The following is an 18435-nucleotide window of genomic DNA, read 5'->3' on the forward strand; positions in this document are numbered from 1 at the left end:
CTTTTGTTGCTGTTGCCATGGAGTTGGAGGGAATGAAGGAAAACTCTGTTTAAATTAAAAGCTTGGAATGTCATATAATGCAGGATGACTTTTCATTAACAGGTCTTTACCTGTTAATCAACAGCACCATAATTAGTTCACTTTCAGATTGTTCTTGCTTATTGAATGAGGACATATAATAATAAAAGCCTCTCACAGTTCTTTATTACAAAGCATTTGTTCTAAACACTAGAATAAAGAGAGGATATATTTTCTCATTCCCTTTGGAAGAATCAATCCAAATCAGGAACTCTAATAGTAGGTACACAACCTGGGAATAAACTTCCACATTATTTATTTTTAAATATTAGAAAAAAGGAAAATTTGTATATTATACATTTATGATTTCCATGTGCATAAATGTGTAGCTCCTTTGGAATATTATAAAGGAATACCTTCCTCTTTGGCCTCTTACTTGACAAAACGGATGCCAATAATTATTGCATATATTTTTCACACACAAGCTGTCTTGAGACAAAAATCCCTATTTCATGCAGACTCATCACTTTTGCTCTGCTGCAGTGGATACACTTTCATGTGAACCATGCAGTAAAGTTTTCTACTCATTTCTCCCATAGTCTCTGAGAAACTTCTTAGCCAAAACCACAACATCCTCCCCCTGAAAACCATAAATATTTTTTTCCTATTATGTTTACTGCCTAAAGGCAGGTTGAGAGTCAAAAGACTATTACTGCTTGTCAAATGCTATGAAGTCAGAAACAAAATGATGTTCACTAAATTATTATTGTAATGCAACAGCAGTCAGGTGATACAGAATTTGTACAGCAAACAGGGAAGAATTTTAAAAGAAAATTTGAAGAAAAAAAGGACAGAAAAACAGGAAAAAATAAAAGGGATCTTCTGCACAGCAAAGCTTGTTATTGTGAAGAAGCATCCAGAAGAATGTTATTCAGAATATACTTAAGAAATCAACAGCTTTGCCTCCTACACACTCAAGAAAATGCAGAGTGAATAGTCATTCATAATTGTCCTTGCAAAATTGGTAAATTTGGAAATTTATTTGATTTGTGACCTCATGTCTTCAGCTTATGTGCTATAAAACAGGATTACTGAAGTTTTCAAAAAGAAAGAGAGAAGCAGCATGAATTTTAAGAAGCACAATTTTTCCAAGCAGAGGATGGGTTCAAAGTTTTCTAGGCTGTCTTCTTTTAGACATGCCTATCAATGCCTCAGTTAATTACCAAAGTACCTCAGTAATTAATCTGATTGATCCAACTAACCACTGCTACACTGAGATGTAGTCACTGATATTTAGGGGGACAAAGGCAAACACCTTCTGACAGAGAATAGATAAAGCCCAAAATAAGCAAATAGCTGTTAAGCACTTCATTTTTGGAATGACATCTTTTTAATCAATTGGAATAATAAGTGGAAAGTATCCTTTAACACCAGGAGAAAAGGTCCTGTCTCACTCAAATCTGGGGCTGCCCCAAAACAACAATATGGTTGTGTAGCCATCACTGCCAAATCATTTCACATCTCTTTTAGCAATGTTCATTACTACCTTTTGTTAATTCAAAAAAAAAATGCTTTATCTTTGTTGGTGGTGTTTTGGTTTGTTTTTCTCTTAGTAAAAGTGAAGAGCTAAAGAAAAAACAGTTATTCTATTTTTTCAGAAGCTGTAACCAAACATCTTAATCATCATAAAGCAAACCACACTCGTGAATGTCCCTTGACACAAGAAGAGGACAAACTATGATGGATTTAGAGCAGAGGCACACTGCTGCAGTGTCCCTCCAAACCAGGATTCATTTGCTTTCCACCTCATTGCCAGAACATTATCCCTTGGTGTTCTCTTCTTCTCTCCAGACCACACTGTCCTTTTCAGGCTCTCATGTTTCATCATTCATCAGGCTCAAACCTTTCTGAGACTCCCTAATGCCTTTATCAAACAGGCTGTACTTTTCCATGACCTCTCAAATGTTAAAATAATTTTTTTTAGTGTAATACAATAGTGAATTAGGGAACATCTCTGAACATGCAGCTATGTAGTTTACCCAAAAGGTGTTAACAAAAAGGTTCACACACACAGATAAGATACATGACAAAAACAGTATCTCGAATACACAAATATATTTTCATGGAACATTTAGCATGCTAGTTTAGCATACATGTTCAAAGTTACCCCAAATTGTATTTATAATTTCTACATGTCCAAAAAACAGCAGAAAAATAAGATTTGGTTGTATTTTTTTAATTAACATCTCATAAGGCTAAAGACTTCATAAAACCTCAAATATTTCAGGGAGAAATACTAAATATTAAAAATGAAAGAAAAAAAGGCAACTCCAAAAATTTCAGAATTTAAATCCTACTTAATATCAGACCATTACATTAGATTTTAGAGATCCATCCATCTTATCACCACAAATGCATCATTTTGAATAGAGAGATACCAGATAACTGTGGTTATTCTCCAGTGATGTCAAACCTTCCACCACACACACCCCACATCCCCCCAGTCAGCAGGGGGGGAGGGTGGAATCTTATAATTAAAATTCTTGAATTGAACACCAAAATGCTCCCAAAATCACACTGGTTAAACCATTTTCTTACAATGCTTGCCCTGGTTCTGTGAAAGCCAAGAAAATGCATTACCACAAGTCACAACACTAAGATTGAACTAAAGCTTCCTTGTGGCAACACAGCAGAATTCTTGCCTGAGCTCTGAGCAAAAGCAGGTCTGTCCACATGAAATAGCACTATGCAGCACTCAGCAGCTCCAAAACTTATTTACTAGCACAGGACACGGGAATATAAAGGATTACCTATGGCTGGTGGGAGATTTATGGCTGCCTCTCTCCCCTGTGCTGAGCAGCACACTGCCAGTGAAGCCTCAGCAATGCTTTTCTGCCCTGCAGGAGCTGCACCCTGAGATTCTCCACATAAAGAATACCCCACAAAAAAAGTTTTTACAAACAGCAGGGACAATGAATAACACAGTTGCTTTTTCACACTAAACATCTTCTCCTAAGAGGAATAACTTCACCTTTGATCACTACTCCACTTCTAATTCTTCCATTGTGCTGGGCATTTCTGTCCTTCCATCACACAGGCAGCTGCTTTAGCACCACATTGAGACAAACACAAGACACAAATACAGAGTTTAGAAGATAGATGAGACTTTTTTCAATAAGGAAAAAATCCCACCACACTGTTTCAAAGTAAAGGAGATGAAGTCACCACTGCACTGACATTTTAACCTTAAGACTTAAATGCTAATTTTTTCACCTCCAGTACCTCAAATTGCTCAGAGGAAGTGAGAGCTAACACACAAGAGAACAGAGGCAAATGGGAAATTGGGAATCTTCCTCTCAAACTATCTCCATTTCACGTAGTTGTTCCTATTACACAACTGTCACACAACCTGATGAAGAACAAGTGTGGGGAACAAAAAAATTGAGCCAATTTCAATCCTGGTGTTTATTTCCACAAACTTGTTTCAAAACGTGCATGGATTTCCTTAAAAATTATAAAGTATTCCTAATAACTGAGACACCATCTTCACATGCACAGATTCTCAGGAATATTTAGGTGTTAACTCACCCTTGATTTCAGTTGAATGAAGTGTGCAAATACTTCCGAAGATGTGGATTTTCAGAGTACCATTATACAATGGCAGATTTTAAGCTTTACTTCTTGAGCACCACACAAGATTGTGACTTCTTCTGACATAATATTTTAAAATATGCTTTGAATAAAGTGTCAGACAAGTCCCATTATTTCATTGAACTGGTACAGAGGAACCATGGGAAGTAAATCCTAATATTTAAATAATTGGTCAGGTTTTTATAACAAAAAAAATCCAAGTGCAAACATACACACACACTCATTTAGTTCAGAATTCAGGTAAGAAATTACATCAGGTGGTATTTGAACTTCAGGTATTGGTGAAGAATCCCCACATCCTTGAAAAGCACATGAATTCTCTACAGACAATACAGCAAGCGCATGCAGAGGTACCACTTAGTGTTACTCCTCAGAAGTCTGAATTTAGTTATAACAAGCACTGATGCTCACTGAAAGGGCTCAGAAAGCTTAGGCCCAGATTTATAGTGTCATTTGACAAAAATTCAATAGCTTTTGGAGAGCAGTGCCTTGCCAACACAGATGTTGCCACAGACATCTGTTAGCTCAACAATGCTGAGGTGCATCTCCCTCTGCAATCCCACCCCACCAGGCAATGGTCTGGAAAACCTCAAAGCAGAGCACATTAAGTTCAAGAAACCATTTCAGGGATCCTGACTTCTCTCCCTTATCATCTGTAGCACATGTTTACTGTTTATGGCTCATCACCAGCACACGCAATCACTTATATCCCAAATGTTCAAGGAGCTCAGGAAGAAATGCATTAATATTCAGAACTACCTGCAGAGATCCAGGCTTGGAAAGGTTCATGATTTCGTACTGCAATGCCTGGGTGCCTCTGCCACACCGTGCTAACCTAAGTCCCTCCTAACAAGTGCAGCTTGCATACATAAAGCAATATTGATTCAGCTGTGCAGAGCTGTTTGCCCAGCCTTTCAGCGGCACGGCTTCTCCAAACACTGCTGCAGACATCAGAGCTGTCTTCCGAGGAGAGGGGAGGTGTTTGTCAGCCAGGCTCGGCTCAACGGCGCACTCTGCGCCAACCACTGCATTTAATTAGCTTCCCTTGCTTGGCCTCACAGAGATGTTTTCCACTATCTGATCTTGTCTGCATGAACCCCATTCTGATTTCATGCAGGATGGAGGATGGCAGCCACAGCCTCTTTCGTAAATAAACCTGCCCTGACTTGTAAAGGAGCTGTTGATAGGAGCAAAGATATCATGGTATCCATGCCCGCATAAAGCACAGCACAAAACTGCTTCCTGAAGCAAAATATCTGGAGATTAAAGCTAAAGGAAAGAATGGCACCCTTCTAAATAAGCAGTTCAAACAGTTTAATAAAGAGAGGGCATAAGGGATGGTTATTTTGAAATGAACACTTTTATCTGTACCACATGGTGTCTTTCCCAGTGGCACTGCTAGAATTCAATAGCACAATTTCATGAGAAAGAATAAGAACTTGTCTTTGTTTTGCTGTTCACAGGAGCCAGTTTGTTTAAACCTTCCAACAAGGAAGATAAACAAGCTGATGTTTTACATGAACTGCTTTATCTGTCACTTAAAATGCAAAACAAAACATGACATATTCCTGCTTATCCAGCTGTACTAAATTTAGTATATAAATACAAGGACTGTTCAAGGGTAAGCAAAGAATTTCTGTCTCAGAGATCCTCTAAAAATTCCTTCTTGATGCTTTTTTCTTTCCTTTTCAAACAAACATATTCTAGGCAGAGCTGTTAAGGAAAAAATACACTCACAGGCAAACTCTTCTGCTTGAACTTGTAACCCAGACAGCAAAGTGTATGTGAAGGTGTGAAAGTCAAACCCCCTTTACCTACAGCTGTGTCACTGCACATACCATCACTGCAAATACTATTCCTACTTAATTGGAATTTAATAACTATAATAATATAAATATTCTTTTTCTTCTATATATCTTCTTTACTTAAGATATTATTTGCTTCCTATTGTATCCATAACAGCTTTTCAGAATTTATTGGGGAGGGCAAGAATTTCCAAGCTTATACTATGCCAGGTTTCTTTATATCAGAGACTGCAGATCACAGGCATATTCACCACCTTTCCCATCACCCTTTTTAGCTGCAGTTTTTCAAGCTTCAAGCATTTTAGATGGGTGAAAATGTCAGTTCCTCCAGCTCTAAGAAAGAAGCAGTGATGTACCAGAAGATAAATAAATGACATCTAAGTCAATTCACCTCTCAAAGTTCTGGCTTTGCAAAGAAAGAGTCCAGGAAAACAAACTCAGTCTTTTTGCCTGGCTTATCCTTATGCCATTAAAATTAACATGAAACAATATGTTCCTTCTTAACCACTTGATGAGTCAGTGCAGCTCAGAAAACTGATAAAAGGTTTGTGGAAATAAATTAATATTGCATGAATGCTGCTGGAGCTATTAAACAAGCCTAAGCAAGAACCCATCACTGAAGCCAAAAGAGACCTTGACATGATGAGAGAAAGTGGCAGAAAAGTCAACAATCAGTATTACAGCAAGTCCTTTGCCCTGCAAAAATGGCATGTGACCTAAACAGATGTAAGCAGCCCTTATCTCTGATATAAACAGCTATGCTGCTTATCTCAGATCTCACCTTTCTATTACATTGCTTTTAACAATACAAAACCCATTCTTTTAACACCTTTTTTTTTTTCTTAATGGAAAAGAAAATTTATCAAAATATTTCAGTAAAAATCTCTCTTCAGAAGAAATGAGAGGGGAAGAAGAGTAGGGGGTTTTTAAGCTATGAAATAGCTCAGTTATTGGTGTTTTGGTTATGCTTTCACAAGTATGCATGAAATAGACTTGAAATCTACAGTTGATGACAGATAGGAGACAGCAAATACTGTGACTTATGTCTTCAGTAGGCAAATTTAGCTTTATTCCTGCAAATGTGGTCAGTTTTCTCTGCCTCTGCTGAAGGCAGAGAAAAAGATCAGAATTATCAGCCTACCTGCAGGATTTAGAAGCAGATCTGCAGATCACATGCTACCAAAAGCAGCTGCTGCTTCTTACCCACTTTCACACTGTACTTCAGAAATACCCACTTGTGTGACAAGAAAGGAGGCAAAGCTTTTCCAAGTACACTCTGCTTCTGAGCACAGTGACCTCCACAAACTTCAGTTCCTGAACTCTCAACCCAGCAAAGCACTCAAATTTTAATATATCAGAATTCCTGAAAATTTCAGAGGTACAGGTGAATCAGCAGTACTTTGGGCACGAAAAAATGTGAAGGATTGCTCAGAAGCAAGAGGCCAACTTCCTCTCTGCTACACATAAAAAATTCTGATGGTTTCTTAGTACTTCAATGTACGATCTCCCAAAGATCCTGTTTATTTTCTCAAGAATGGCTTAATCTTCACTTGCATCAAAGAGAGCATTTAAAATACATTCTAGATAACATTTTCCCAGTGGATAAACAAGAATGAAATATTTTACAGCTACCTTAGACACTTGGACAGAATCCCTGCAAGTATTCTTTTAAAACAAGATCAGACATTAGAAAATATTATTGATCATCTGTCTTACTCATTACTGACATTTCTTTAAGTTAGTTATGCCAAAACATGAGTAGTTCTACAGAAAAGGTCCATGTAAATTCAAAGATACAACTTCCATAATTTAATTCTGCATGGTAAAGAGTGTCATATGGACATTTGATGAAATGCACCATGATTTAAGAAAACAAGTAGAGCAAGAAGTCAGGAAGTTACATTTACAGGAACAGCAAAGTCTTCAATAGAGAGATCCCTTAAAGTGCAGAAATTGCTATCATCTGTTGCATAAATTGCCCACTATGCATTGTCTGCTGCATATAACAGTTGCCTATGATTAAACCTGATTAAATCTGCTTGCACTGGGGAAGACTCCAGTCTAGGCACTGGAAAATATTGATAGTCACCAAAATTCAACCGGTACAAATCTGTCACTGCCCTTCCTGGTGTCAATGACAGGAATTGTCAATACAAAAGACTTATAAATTTGCATTAGTCTGATGTTAAACAGTACTGGAAATTTAATCTCATTTCATCCTAAATGTTCATTAGCTAAACCTTATTAATATCTTAATTTATTAATAGACCCATATTATTGTTTGAGCTTGATGGAAAACAAAGCCTCTCCTTTATAATATGATGTCACAAACAATTTCATATCTAATACTTAATTTAAATATTAACCTCCCTTATTACAAATATACATATTGCCATATATTTCTATGTCAAATGACATTGTAAAAACTACTCCCATCCTTCTTTCACCACATATACACATTTTATAGCAGTTATTGCTTCAAACACCTCTCTCAAAACATCCTCTGTCCTTCACTGGGAATTAAATCATTTCATATAGCACATTTCCAACCTTCAACTATTATTAGAAAACATCTTTTGTACTATTCCATTAGCCTCATTCATATGTTGTGTTGTCTTTTTGGACTTACTGAAAATGAATTATGCAGGACAGTAGAAGAAAGCTGTTCCTGCCTAATTCAAGTAAAATCACAAAAAAAGGAAGCAGTATGATCAACAATTGCAGTGTTCCTTTGAGACTTTCTTTCTTATTATATAAAATAACAATCTTTTGAAGAAGAGGAGACTGATAATTACCCAACATCATCCTCTAAAAAGAGGAGCAAACTGAAGGTAACAAAACAGTTATTTTCACCCATATTAAGATAAATTAAATGTTAGCATATTTCAGTGTGCTTAATTAAACCAAAATCTATGTCACATAAATGGTTTTGCTCAGGGTTGAGAGAAATTTTTTTTAATCTATTAAATTTTTCCTAACTGCTGACCATAATAGTCATACCTGGTAGTTTTCCTTTTCCCCTCCTTCTCACTCACATATGAATTTGGTTTACTAAATCAAACACACAGCAACTACAGAGTGGAGGGCAGACCAAGCAGCAAACAAAACCTGGAAGACTTACCATTAACACAGACTTCATAAGACTTGCAAAGGTCATCCTCAAAGAGGCAGCCTAAAAACACAAAAGAAAGGTAAAAATTAATAGAGGTGTCAAACTGTGGATAATTAGTGCATTGAAGACCTGTTAATGCTGTGAAAAAGTCAGACATTTGGTGGGCCTTGGGAGTTCAAACTGGGCAGTAGAGGAAGTCCAGAACAGGTCTGATTAGACAGCACATCTAACTAATTGGCTATGTCCAGAATAATCTTTGAAGTTTTCCTCCCCTCATCTCTCTCCTGAAGGTTCAGGTTTTTTCCCATGCATGTCTCTCTCATTAATTGATTTGAGGGACTTTATGTTCTCTTAATTTTGAACACATTATTATACCACAGCACAGTAATGCTGCAGTACACTGCAAGAATACACACCAAGAAACCAAGAGCATCCTGACAGTATTGCCACAGCAATGAGGCAAGCCTTTAAATCTGCCTATAAATTGCACAGGTTAAGCTTGGGTTTAGTAACTGCAACACTGACCATGCCTAAGACTTCAGGAGTGCTAAGTCCTTGGAGAAAGGCTTCCAAATTAAGCCACCCCTACCAACACCCTAATACCTCACAGACAGCTGACAAATCAATATAGGCCCATGAAAAATATCCTTGGAATTTTTTGATTTAAAACAGGAAATTGGATCCTGAAGTTGCTGCTTGATGAGCCCCTACAGCACAAACTCCATTCTTCACCCTAGAAACTTCATCCAGGCTGGCAATCCCAGCTCTTTCACTTGTACACATCTTCATGGATAAAGTATTCTGTTCCCTTGTGACCAAACTGTTCTGTTCCCTTGGTGTCACCCAACCAGGGATTGAGTCAATGGTTATTTTTGCTTTTATCCTCAGCCAAAATGAGTCCCTGCTGACAGTTGTGAAGGCAGCAGGGAAGTGGGCAAGATGGGCCCCTGCTCTGGTCACTCCACACTGGGGCACAGGGACAAGGATCAGGTGCAAAGGCACTGTGAAATATCCTGCTACTGCTAAGGGCACTCGCTTTGTTTACCCAAAGTAGTTTCTTTATTTTCTGACAAAGCTAAAGGTCTAGGACTGGAGCAGATCTGGGGAATGAAGCTGTAGGTTGGACACAAACACTGCCCTTAAGAACACATTTTCACAATTAAACCTTTTCATTTTCCTGGAAAATATCTTATTTATAAATGGCCACATGGAGTTATGATATTAAGCAATATTGAACTTTTCCACACCTTGCATCAAGAAACCAGCAGGAACTACACCAGACCCAAACCAATGAGCAAATCCTCTCTCCCCAGCCATGCCTATCTCCATGAAAGCACAAAGTACAGCACCTCTAATCACCAGGGAGTCCAGTGGATTATATAAAATATCCTTAGAAAAAGAACTGAAAGGCTCAGAACCCTCTGACCATGAATTACCTGGCTCCTAATCCTGCTAAAAGAAAAGTTTTGGTGAGATAGAGTGACTTAGGAATTTCTGAAAAGGCTTTCAGCAGATAACTGTATTAGTACATCATGAAGCCTGAACTAATATGCTATGTGTCTCAGCAGGATTTAGCAGCACATGCTAGGTCTGAGCTAGACAAACCCAGCTATGTGAATTCAAGACATGCTGGAGAACAAACAGCTCTTCACATCCATCCCACACCTGCCTGCAAAGACACATAACCTTACACAGATTTACAATATGCACACGAATAAGAGTTCTCTCATCCTTTTACTCATGTCACAGTAAACTGTGGATATACATTTGGTACCTTTTGAAAAGGAAATTTCAGACAAGGAAAGCTTCTTCACACACAGTATGGCAGAATGGATGTACCCACACAGTACACAAAGTGTGGCTTGTAACATATTCTTGAGATGTGGATGATTTTGGCCCAGACAAGTCTGCTGTAAGAACCATTTGACCTGAAACAGTGGCTGGAAACTCACTGAAGATACCTGACTGCAGCCCTGCTACTGACCCAGCCAAGCAGGAGGATGCCTGAGCTGTACATTGACTCATAAAGGGCATCAGACAAGGACAATGAGAGGCAGTGACCAAAAACATCCACACAGAGCTCACAGATCAAGAGTCTAATTAAAAGAATAACAATGCTCACTTTAGATAGGCGTTCTTGCAGAAAAAAAAATAAAGACTTCAAGCACCAATATAAACTAGACTTGGAATGCATACTTCAGTGTTCCTGTTTCCAGAAATCTGAAGTTAACTCTTCTAAAAAAAAAAAATAGAAGGTTTCATGGCTAGAAAAAAATCAGTATTTCTTTTTTTTTTTTCCTGAGAGGTTAAAAAAAGAATTAAAACCAGAAACCTGAAATATCTGTGTCCAGAAAATGCTGCTGAATTTGTCCTGTGATGGAGGGAAGACAGTTTTGTAGTCATTTCCCATCCTGCAGTGCTGTGGAGCCAAAAGGTGTCAGATGAGAAGTTGCAGCCAGGAATATTTCTAGTGGAGTGGCACATTCAAACAGTGACAGGTTCACCTGACTCCAATGATTTGAAGCACCTGGGAGCTGGGATTACAACCACCTGCTGTCTGTAGCCACCTGCCAGAGACAGGCCATCCTATAATAATACACTGAGATTCTCAGAAGCAGAAAAATACAGATAGAAAATGAACAAAACAAGCCTGCTTAGGTACAAAGAAATGCACAGTCATGCTACTTCTCTACAGAACTCTGATTTTGCTTTATTGACTAATAAGTTTTCCAGGAAAAGCACAAAAGAAAACTGGCATTATCACATTTTAGCTTCTCTTTTAATAACTGTTGTTTATTTGATGCTCACTGCAGCAAGGAATCTGATGCAATCAGACTTGTAAACCCATGTCTTGGAGAGCAAACTAGAAAAGTCAATGCATAGTAAACTAAATCCATGTAGGATTACTCTAAAATAGACAAGGACCTCCAAAATGCCTTGAAAAATATTTCCTTTCTAGTTATTTATTGCTAGAGTTGATTGTTATGCATATTTCACCCAACCAGTGAATATGCTAATTTAGCTACTAATTTATCTCCTGCTATTTGCTGGAACACTAAGAAATATCATATTTCATTTTAAATACCATCTACCTACCATTAGTAATGGTGGTAATAAGTCAACTCCGAAGAGTGAAGCGGTATCATCTCCAAAATATATTTAATTCAGTTCATGCCTTATGGGAGCAAAATCACATTGCATTTTCTATCAAAAAAATCTCCCTACCACAAAAAATGTCCCAGTACACATAAACTGTTGATACATTACTTTCAAACACCAAACCTAAAGCCCCAGTCTCACTTCACACAGCAGCCCTGAAATAACAAAATTTCCACACAATTATCCAGCATGCTTTGCCTTGTTAAATGTAGAATTTAGAGTTTTCTTACCTAACTTGCACTGACATTCAACTCTTTATTAACACTTGCATGGTCTCCACATCTCAATAGTGACAGATCAGGTTAATATACTGTATATAATATACACTACAGTATATTTACATGGTGTATTATTTAATAGTCACAGAAAGAGATTCCATAGGGCCTTGCAAATTCTTCTGCCTCCCTTTCCTCCCCCTCTACATCTCCAGTGCTATTTCTCAGAAAGGCAGCAAAACATAATCACAAAATACTGCTGCAAGTACAGGACCTAAAAGTTTATGTTTCTTTTTTCAACTCATTCTTCTCATGAGACACTAATAAAACTATCTCCTTCTCTTCATCATACAGCAGTTCTGCTTTCCTAAAGAAAAAAATAGGAAAGTTTAAATTGCACTGGAACATATTGTTTGTTTGGACTTATACAAGGAGCCTCTGAAGGTTAGGACAGTCAATGCAGCAGATGAAGTCACTTGAACTTCATCTAGAAGAAACTGTAAAATTTCTCTTAGAAGGAAAATATTTTTTAAAACTGACATTGACTGATGATTCAAACAGATTATATTATGTTTATTTCTCTGTCCTTTCCCCCTGTTAACCAACTCATGATGATCCTAAACTAACCACCTCTCCCAAGAATGCCATCAATCCTGTAAGCATTTTTCTAAATTAAAATTTAAAAGTAGGTCATAGATAAACTCCCTGTTTATCAAAAACTGTTTTATAATCATCAAAACAAAAATCCAAATAACAGGCAAAACCAGCTACATTTCTTCTGAAATTGGGAAAATACAAACCTCTTAAATCTTTTGTGTTATTGAAGGATCGCTACCTTTTCCTTTCACTCTCTTACTCTAATATTCATGGAAGCACTTAATGTCTCCTCACATCTGCAGACCTTAACAACCCCTGGCCCATCACAACTTCAGCCAGTATATGTTCCCTTAATCAAAATATGCCAGCAGTCTTTAACATTTTAATAGTCCAGAATAAAAGTGCACCCCACATTTACCTCTTTATTTCACATTTGGCTGCAAGATGTGGTCAGGAGACCTTGCAGGGTGAGCTCATCACTGCTGGTGAGGGTAATAAACAAGGAAACACCTGGGCAGGTCAATGCCTCCTTGGGTCTTTAGCCCCAGCTATGTAAGACTCTAAATAGTGAGTCACATTATTTTCCTATAGTAGGATTAATAAATATGGTCCAATAATTGTATTTTAGATGTGCTCAATTCACACAACTGTGATACCTTTAACTAAAGAAACCAAGATGATGCCCAACAATAATGAACGATAATCTGAACACATTGGTAGGAAAAATGAAATGAGGTTTCTTGCAAAAAACTGATGGGAGAAATCATCTGAGAGAGAAATATTCTGCTCACTAATAAAGGTGAGAGATAAATTTTTTCAGTCTGCTAAAGCTGTGATCTATTCAACACATCCTCATCTGTCTGCCATACATGTGTGCTAACAAGTCTAGAATTACCCAAAATTGCAAGAATATCTGAGGAAAATGTACATGAAGCTGATCACAGGCTTTAAGCAAATTTCATCCCAATTTCCTAAACCCTGGGGTTACACAGGTATGTGCACATGCAATGTAAGCATATACTCATGACTCAAAACTTACTAATTGCCTGTGAAAAATCAAGAGACTAACTGCCTTCCTTGCTTTAGATTCATTATGGAATTCACTATGACAAAAAACCAGGATACTCCTTAGCCCTACCTTTTAAATTTTCATTCTTATCTCCTTTGCTCCTTTTTTCTGTTCCCAACTCCTCCATTCTCTTCCTGAGAAGTGTTTCTTTTTTAGCTCCTCCTCTCCAAGAAAACATGGTCCCACCACCAGGATGCAGCTGCCCCTCCTTGACCCTCCCAAACATGTTCATGCCATTCCCAGGCACTGCCCCCACTACACTGTCCCCTCTCCTTTCCCTCCTGCAGGTGAGCAGCTCTGTCACCTGTCAGTGTTTATTGCTGGCAGTCCAGTCCACCCATGCCCACACATGCCCTCTATTGTAAAATCAGGGAGGCCCGACAGAGGAAGGAAAATGATGAGTCTGACTCCATGTTCTCAAAGGGCTAATTTATTAGTTCATTATACTATATTATATTAAAGAATACTATACTAAAGAATATAGAAAGTATACTTACTGAATGCTAAAAAGATAACAATGAAAACTTGTGACTCTTTCCAGAGTCCTGGCACAGCTTGGCCACTGATTGGCCAAAGAGTCAAAATGACTCCCACCAGAATCCAATGACACAATCACCTGTGGGTAAACAAGCTCCAAACACATTTCAAAGGAGCAAAACACAGGAGAAGCAAATGAGATAATTGTTTTCTTTTTCTCTGAGGCTTCTCAGGTGAATAATCCTGGGAAAAGAATTTTTTCAGAGAATGTGAATGCCACAGCCCTCCACTTCCCTTGTAGCCCATTCAGCCATTCCCCATCTCTCTCCCTTCCATTGTGTCACTGGGAGAGAACTAAGGGACAGGAGGTAAAAGAAGGGCAGAATTTGCTCTGTCTTGCTACCTCAATTCAGAGCTCTTCAGAGCAGGTGTAGGTTCAGTTACATTCTGGTGTCTCCTGAGGGTCTCAGGATATCCAGAATGTTCTACACTGAAAAAGAGACTTGATCAAGCTCTCAGAGCCTGTGGTGGTTTATCAACAACTGCTTGGATAATAGTTTAGTGATGAAAGAACAGTAAATCAATGTGGTCAAGAATAATATTAAAAGTGGCACATAATACTAAAGGGGTTCTTTCTCCCAAGAGGGAAAGTGAGAAAAATATTGTCAGCATAAAATATACTGAGCTTTGATCTTCTTTCTTCACTCCACCTTTTATGAGTTTAATATGTGCCTGATGTTTTTGTAATACTGCAAACTCTTGAGAGAAGGGTTTTTTCCATTCTTTTTTAATTATGTGCATGTACAAAGCTTCATACAAAGGAGCACTCATCCCTGGTGAAGAATCCAGGCTTTACTCTAATCCAAATTAACAGTCATAAAGATGACAAAAGAAATCCCTGCAGTGGTTAACTGCAGGACTGTGCAATCTTTTACATGAAAAGTTTTCAAAGTAAAGTAAGGCAAGATTTCCCATGAGTGTTATCATATGGTGCTAACACTTCCTCATCTCAGATTTACCCCTTCTTTCAATCATTTTTCATACACACTGATTTGTATATTGAAATATGACTCTAGCCAGAATAATTCATCACAGAATAGAGTTTTCATTCATTTAGGAAAAATTTCAGTACTAAACCTACAGCCAAGACTTGCCCCCGAAGCCTCAATGACATTACAAAGCAGAACTTCAGTTACCTCCTTTATATCACTTGCCCTTCACCATGGATTAGTGCATGAAATAGGCAACATAGACAGACATGTTGTGGTGTTTATTATTATTATTTCTCACTATGTAAATCTCTACTTTGTCCTTTCTGCATTTAGACGAAAAAATTAGATCTTTTCCTTTGCATGTAAGTAGTCTGAGCATGTTCACCACTAAGGAAAGGAATTGCTTTGTAGTGAGAACACCATTAGCTTATCTGATTACTAATGCCATGATTGCAATGATGGAGGGCTTTTCTTCTGGGGAGCACTGAGAAAAGGTCAGTACTAAGAATAATTGGAGATGTGAGCAGTAATAACAGGTCATGAAGAGAAGAGACACTGAAAGTCCATCACTAAGAAAGCTTTAGAACAGCATTTGCATTTGCCCAGGGCTCAGAAAGTGGCTCATTCACCATTTGATGAGCCATTTTGTCATTTTTTCACTGTAAACATTAAAAGAACTTGCATTATCTCTTCTGAAAAATTACAATGCTCTCACTGCTACACTGTCTAACTCTGTTTCTTTAGCAAGAATGCCATTCTCTCAAAGGAAAATGGGGAGCACAGATATAATCTGCCAAACAATTAGATCCACTAATACTTAATTATACTGAACACTATTTATATTGTAAAAAAAAGATGAATCACTTCTTGCAGAATAAATAGACAATAATTTTAAAACATTTCAAATATTATCTCTTACAATCATGACTGAAATCTTTTACCTTTAATTGTGGCAGAAGGCATCAAATGTGATTTACTCGAGTACATCACATTTACTCGAGCCCCAGACAAAAGATTTTTGCCATTTTGGTGCCCCATAATGGGAAAAAATAGCATATTTACAATACAAAATGAAGGATCTGTTACTTCAGAATTAAAAATTGTTGATTGAAATACTCACAAACTGTAGACATAATGTCATAAGGGTCAGAGCAGGCCTTCAGTAACTGCAATTAAACACCTTCTGGTCACCCATAGCTAAAATTAAATTAATTTCTGGGCAGGAACTAAAATCACCCAATGCCTACTGAAATCCCAACTGCAACTAAGCAAAACTTTCTTTTGTGCCTGGCAGAGATTCTAAAAGCTGAACACCATTGAGACTAAATTCCATTTCACTGTTTAAATACATCAACAAGCAGCCTGATTTTTTACCTGTCATTGCCTGTAAAATATCCTTGCCCACAAAATCTGCTGGCAGCAAAACCTTCTGGTATTATCCACAGCCAAAAGATACAACACTGAAGCTTCCATCCAGCAGAGTGTGACATTACCAGCACTGCCTTCCTCAATATCATTGCACACAAGCCAGCCAGCATTGCACTGCAGAGGCCTCTGTGATATTTATTCTGTGAAAGAGCTGCTGCCATCATTATATCTATCAACCTCATTTTGCCCATCACTAACTGCCAGTCTGTTCCAGCATACTTGTTTTACAAAATTGCAGTACAGGAGTGAATTCTAAATCCTAATTATAACATAATTCTAGATGTCTTCCACAGTCAGGGTTAAGACAAGCTGGGTCAAAGAAGTAATGAACCATTAGCTAGAGGCAACAGGAGCTCTGTCTGGAGGTTATGTGCTTTGGAAGATAACTCTTTCAGGTAAAAAATCCAAAACACTTACATGGTTCAGAAACTTATGTCCTATTCTCTGACAGTACTCAATCTTTAAGAGCTGGATTCGGTGACGGGGTTTGTTTGGTTTTTTTTTAAATGGTTTTTAAAGTTATGTTTTATGTTTTCTGTTTCGGGAAAGCTCCCATTATTTCCATAATCAAAGGAAGGAAAAGAGACATGTTTCTCATTTCCCTCTAACAAGTGCCAAAATTTTCTTTTCATTATTTGGCAGACATTCTTAATGAGTATCTTCTTGGTGCTTAAAAACACATAACCAGAATTTACAGCAATTCTCATCCACTTACATTGCCTCAAACTAAGCAATTACCCAATATTTATAATGGATAATATTCCACTCCCAACAATATCTTAAGCAGACTTCAAAGGCAGAAACCATTTTTTGCAGAGGACCTCTCTGCTATTATTGGCCTTTATGCTCTGTTTTACTTAGAAAACAGTGCAGCATCTTTCAACCACAGATGCCTGTACCAAGAGCTGCAGTATGACCAAGTGCCTGTCACATAGGATCCCCTCTATTTTCCTTCCTCAGACTTTTTAAAAAATCCCTCTCCTTTTTGCTTCACCTCTATTTCACAGTTAATTTGAGCTGGGTTACAATTTTTGGGTTAAAATTACAATGTGGACTTGGTGAAAACAACTTGGAAGGAAAAAAGAAATACATCATTGCAAGAAGTCTGAGTGCAAGGGGCTAATTCAGAGTCATTTATTGCAGGCAAGTAATTCTAATCTGGACAACAGCACCCATGGATGTGGGAGCTACTCTTACAAAAGAGCTCCAAAAAAGGAAGGCAGGACCCAAACACTGGTCTAAATCTGTCTGTTTCTCTGTATCCATATGGAGGTCTGATAGATGTAGAAAACAGTAAAAATCGCTGTTTGGAAAAACAGCTTCATGCCTTCATCATGCATTTCTGAATCATAATGTTAATTTAGAGTGTTGAAATCACCTGTGTTCATCTAATGGAAGAGACACTATTATATACACTCGGTAATTTCTTTAATAAAGAGTTTAAACAGTCCAGAGTAATCCACATTAATTATTCATGTACTGGAGAAACATAATGAAAGTCAATGAAGAAAGTCAGAGTCTCTTGGAGTTCTTGAGGGAAAAATAATAATATTAAGTAAAATTCAATGGACTGTGACATCAAGATTTATCTCTACAATTTGCCCAGGGAATTTGAATTGCGAATGAAGCTGCAGCCTCCTCTAGGATGGAACAGAGTTATGAGAAACAGGTCACACAGGGATATTGGTAGCACAACAGAATTAACAGTTCTTACTAAGATGCCCAAAACTCCCTTTCCACAGGAAATAAAAATCATAACAGTGTTTATCTACTAGACATTTTTTAAAAGCTACCAAGAACTCAGCTGTCCCTATCAATACAAATTATCTCTTGACAAACAATCCATGTGCAGCACCTTGTGGCTTTGTTCAAGTCCTGTTGGGCTGTTGTGTTTGAAGCCCCCACATGGGCA

At 37.7% G+C, this 18435-nt stretch overlaps 1 protein-coding gene across 2 annotated transcripts in view; it reads right to left on the reverse strand.

Moving 5' to 3' along the window:
* The window catches only part of PTPRN2 (protein tyrosine phosphatase receptor type N2), a 634307-nt gene that overhangs the window by 557986 nt on the left and 57886 nt on the right, over positions 1-18435 (reverse strand). For both annotated transcript variants that reach the window (XM_059465860.1, XM_059465851.1), the window contains exon 2: positions 8596-8646. In XM_059465860.1, the coding sequence (XP_059321843.1) occupies positions 8596-8646 (51 nt within the window). The remainder of the gene's footprint in view (positions 1-8595; positions 8647-18435) is intronic.

The sequence above is a fragment of the Ammospiza nelsoni genome, chromosome 1, assembly GCF_027579445.1.
Source record: "Ammospiza nelsoni isolate bAmmNel1 chromosome 1, bAmmNel1.pri, whole genome shotgun sequence".
Classification (NCBI taxonomy): domain Eukaryota; kingdom Metazoa; phylum Chordata; class Aves; order Passeriformes; family Passerellidae; genus Ammospiza; species Ammospiza nelsoni.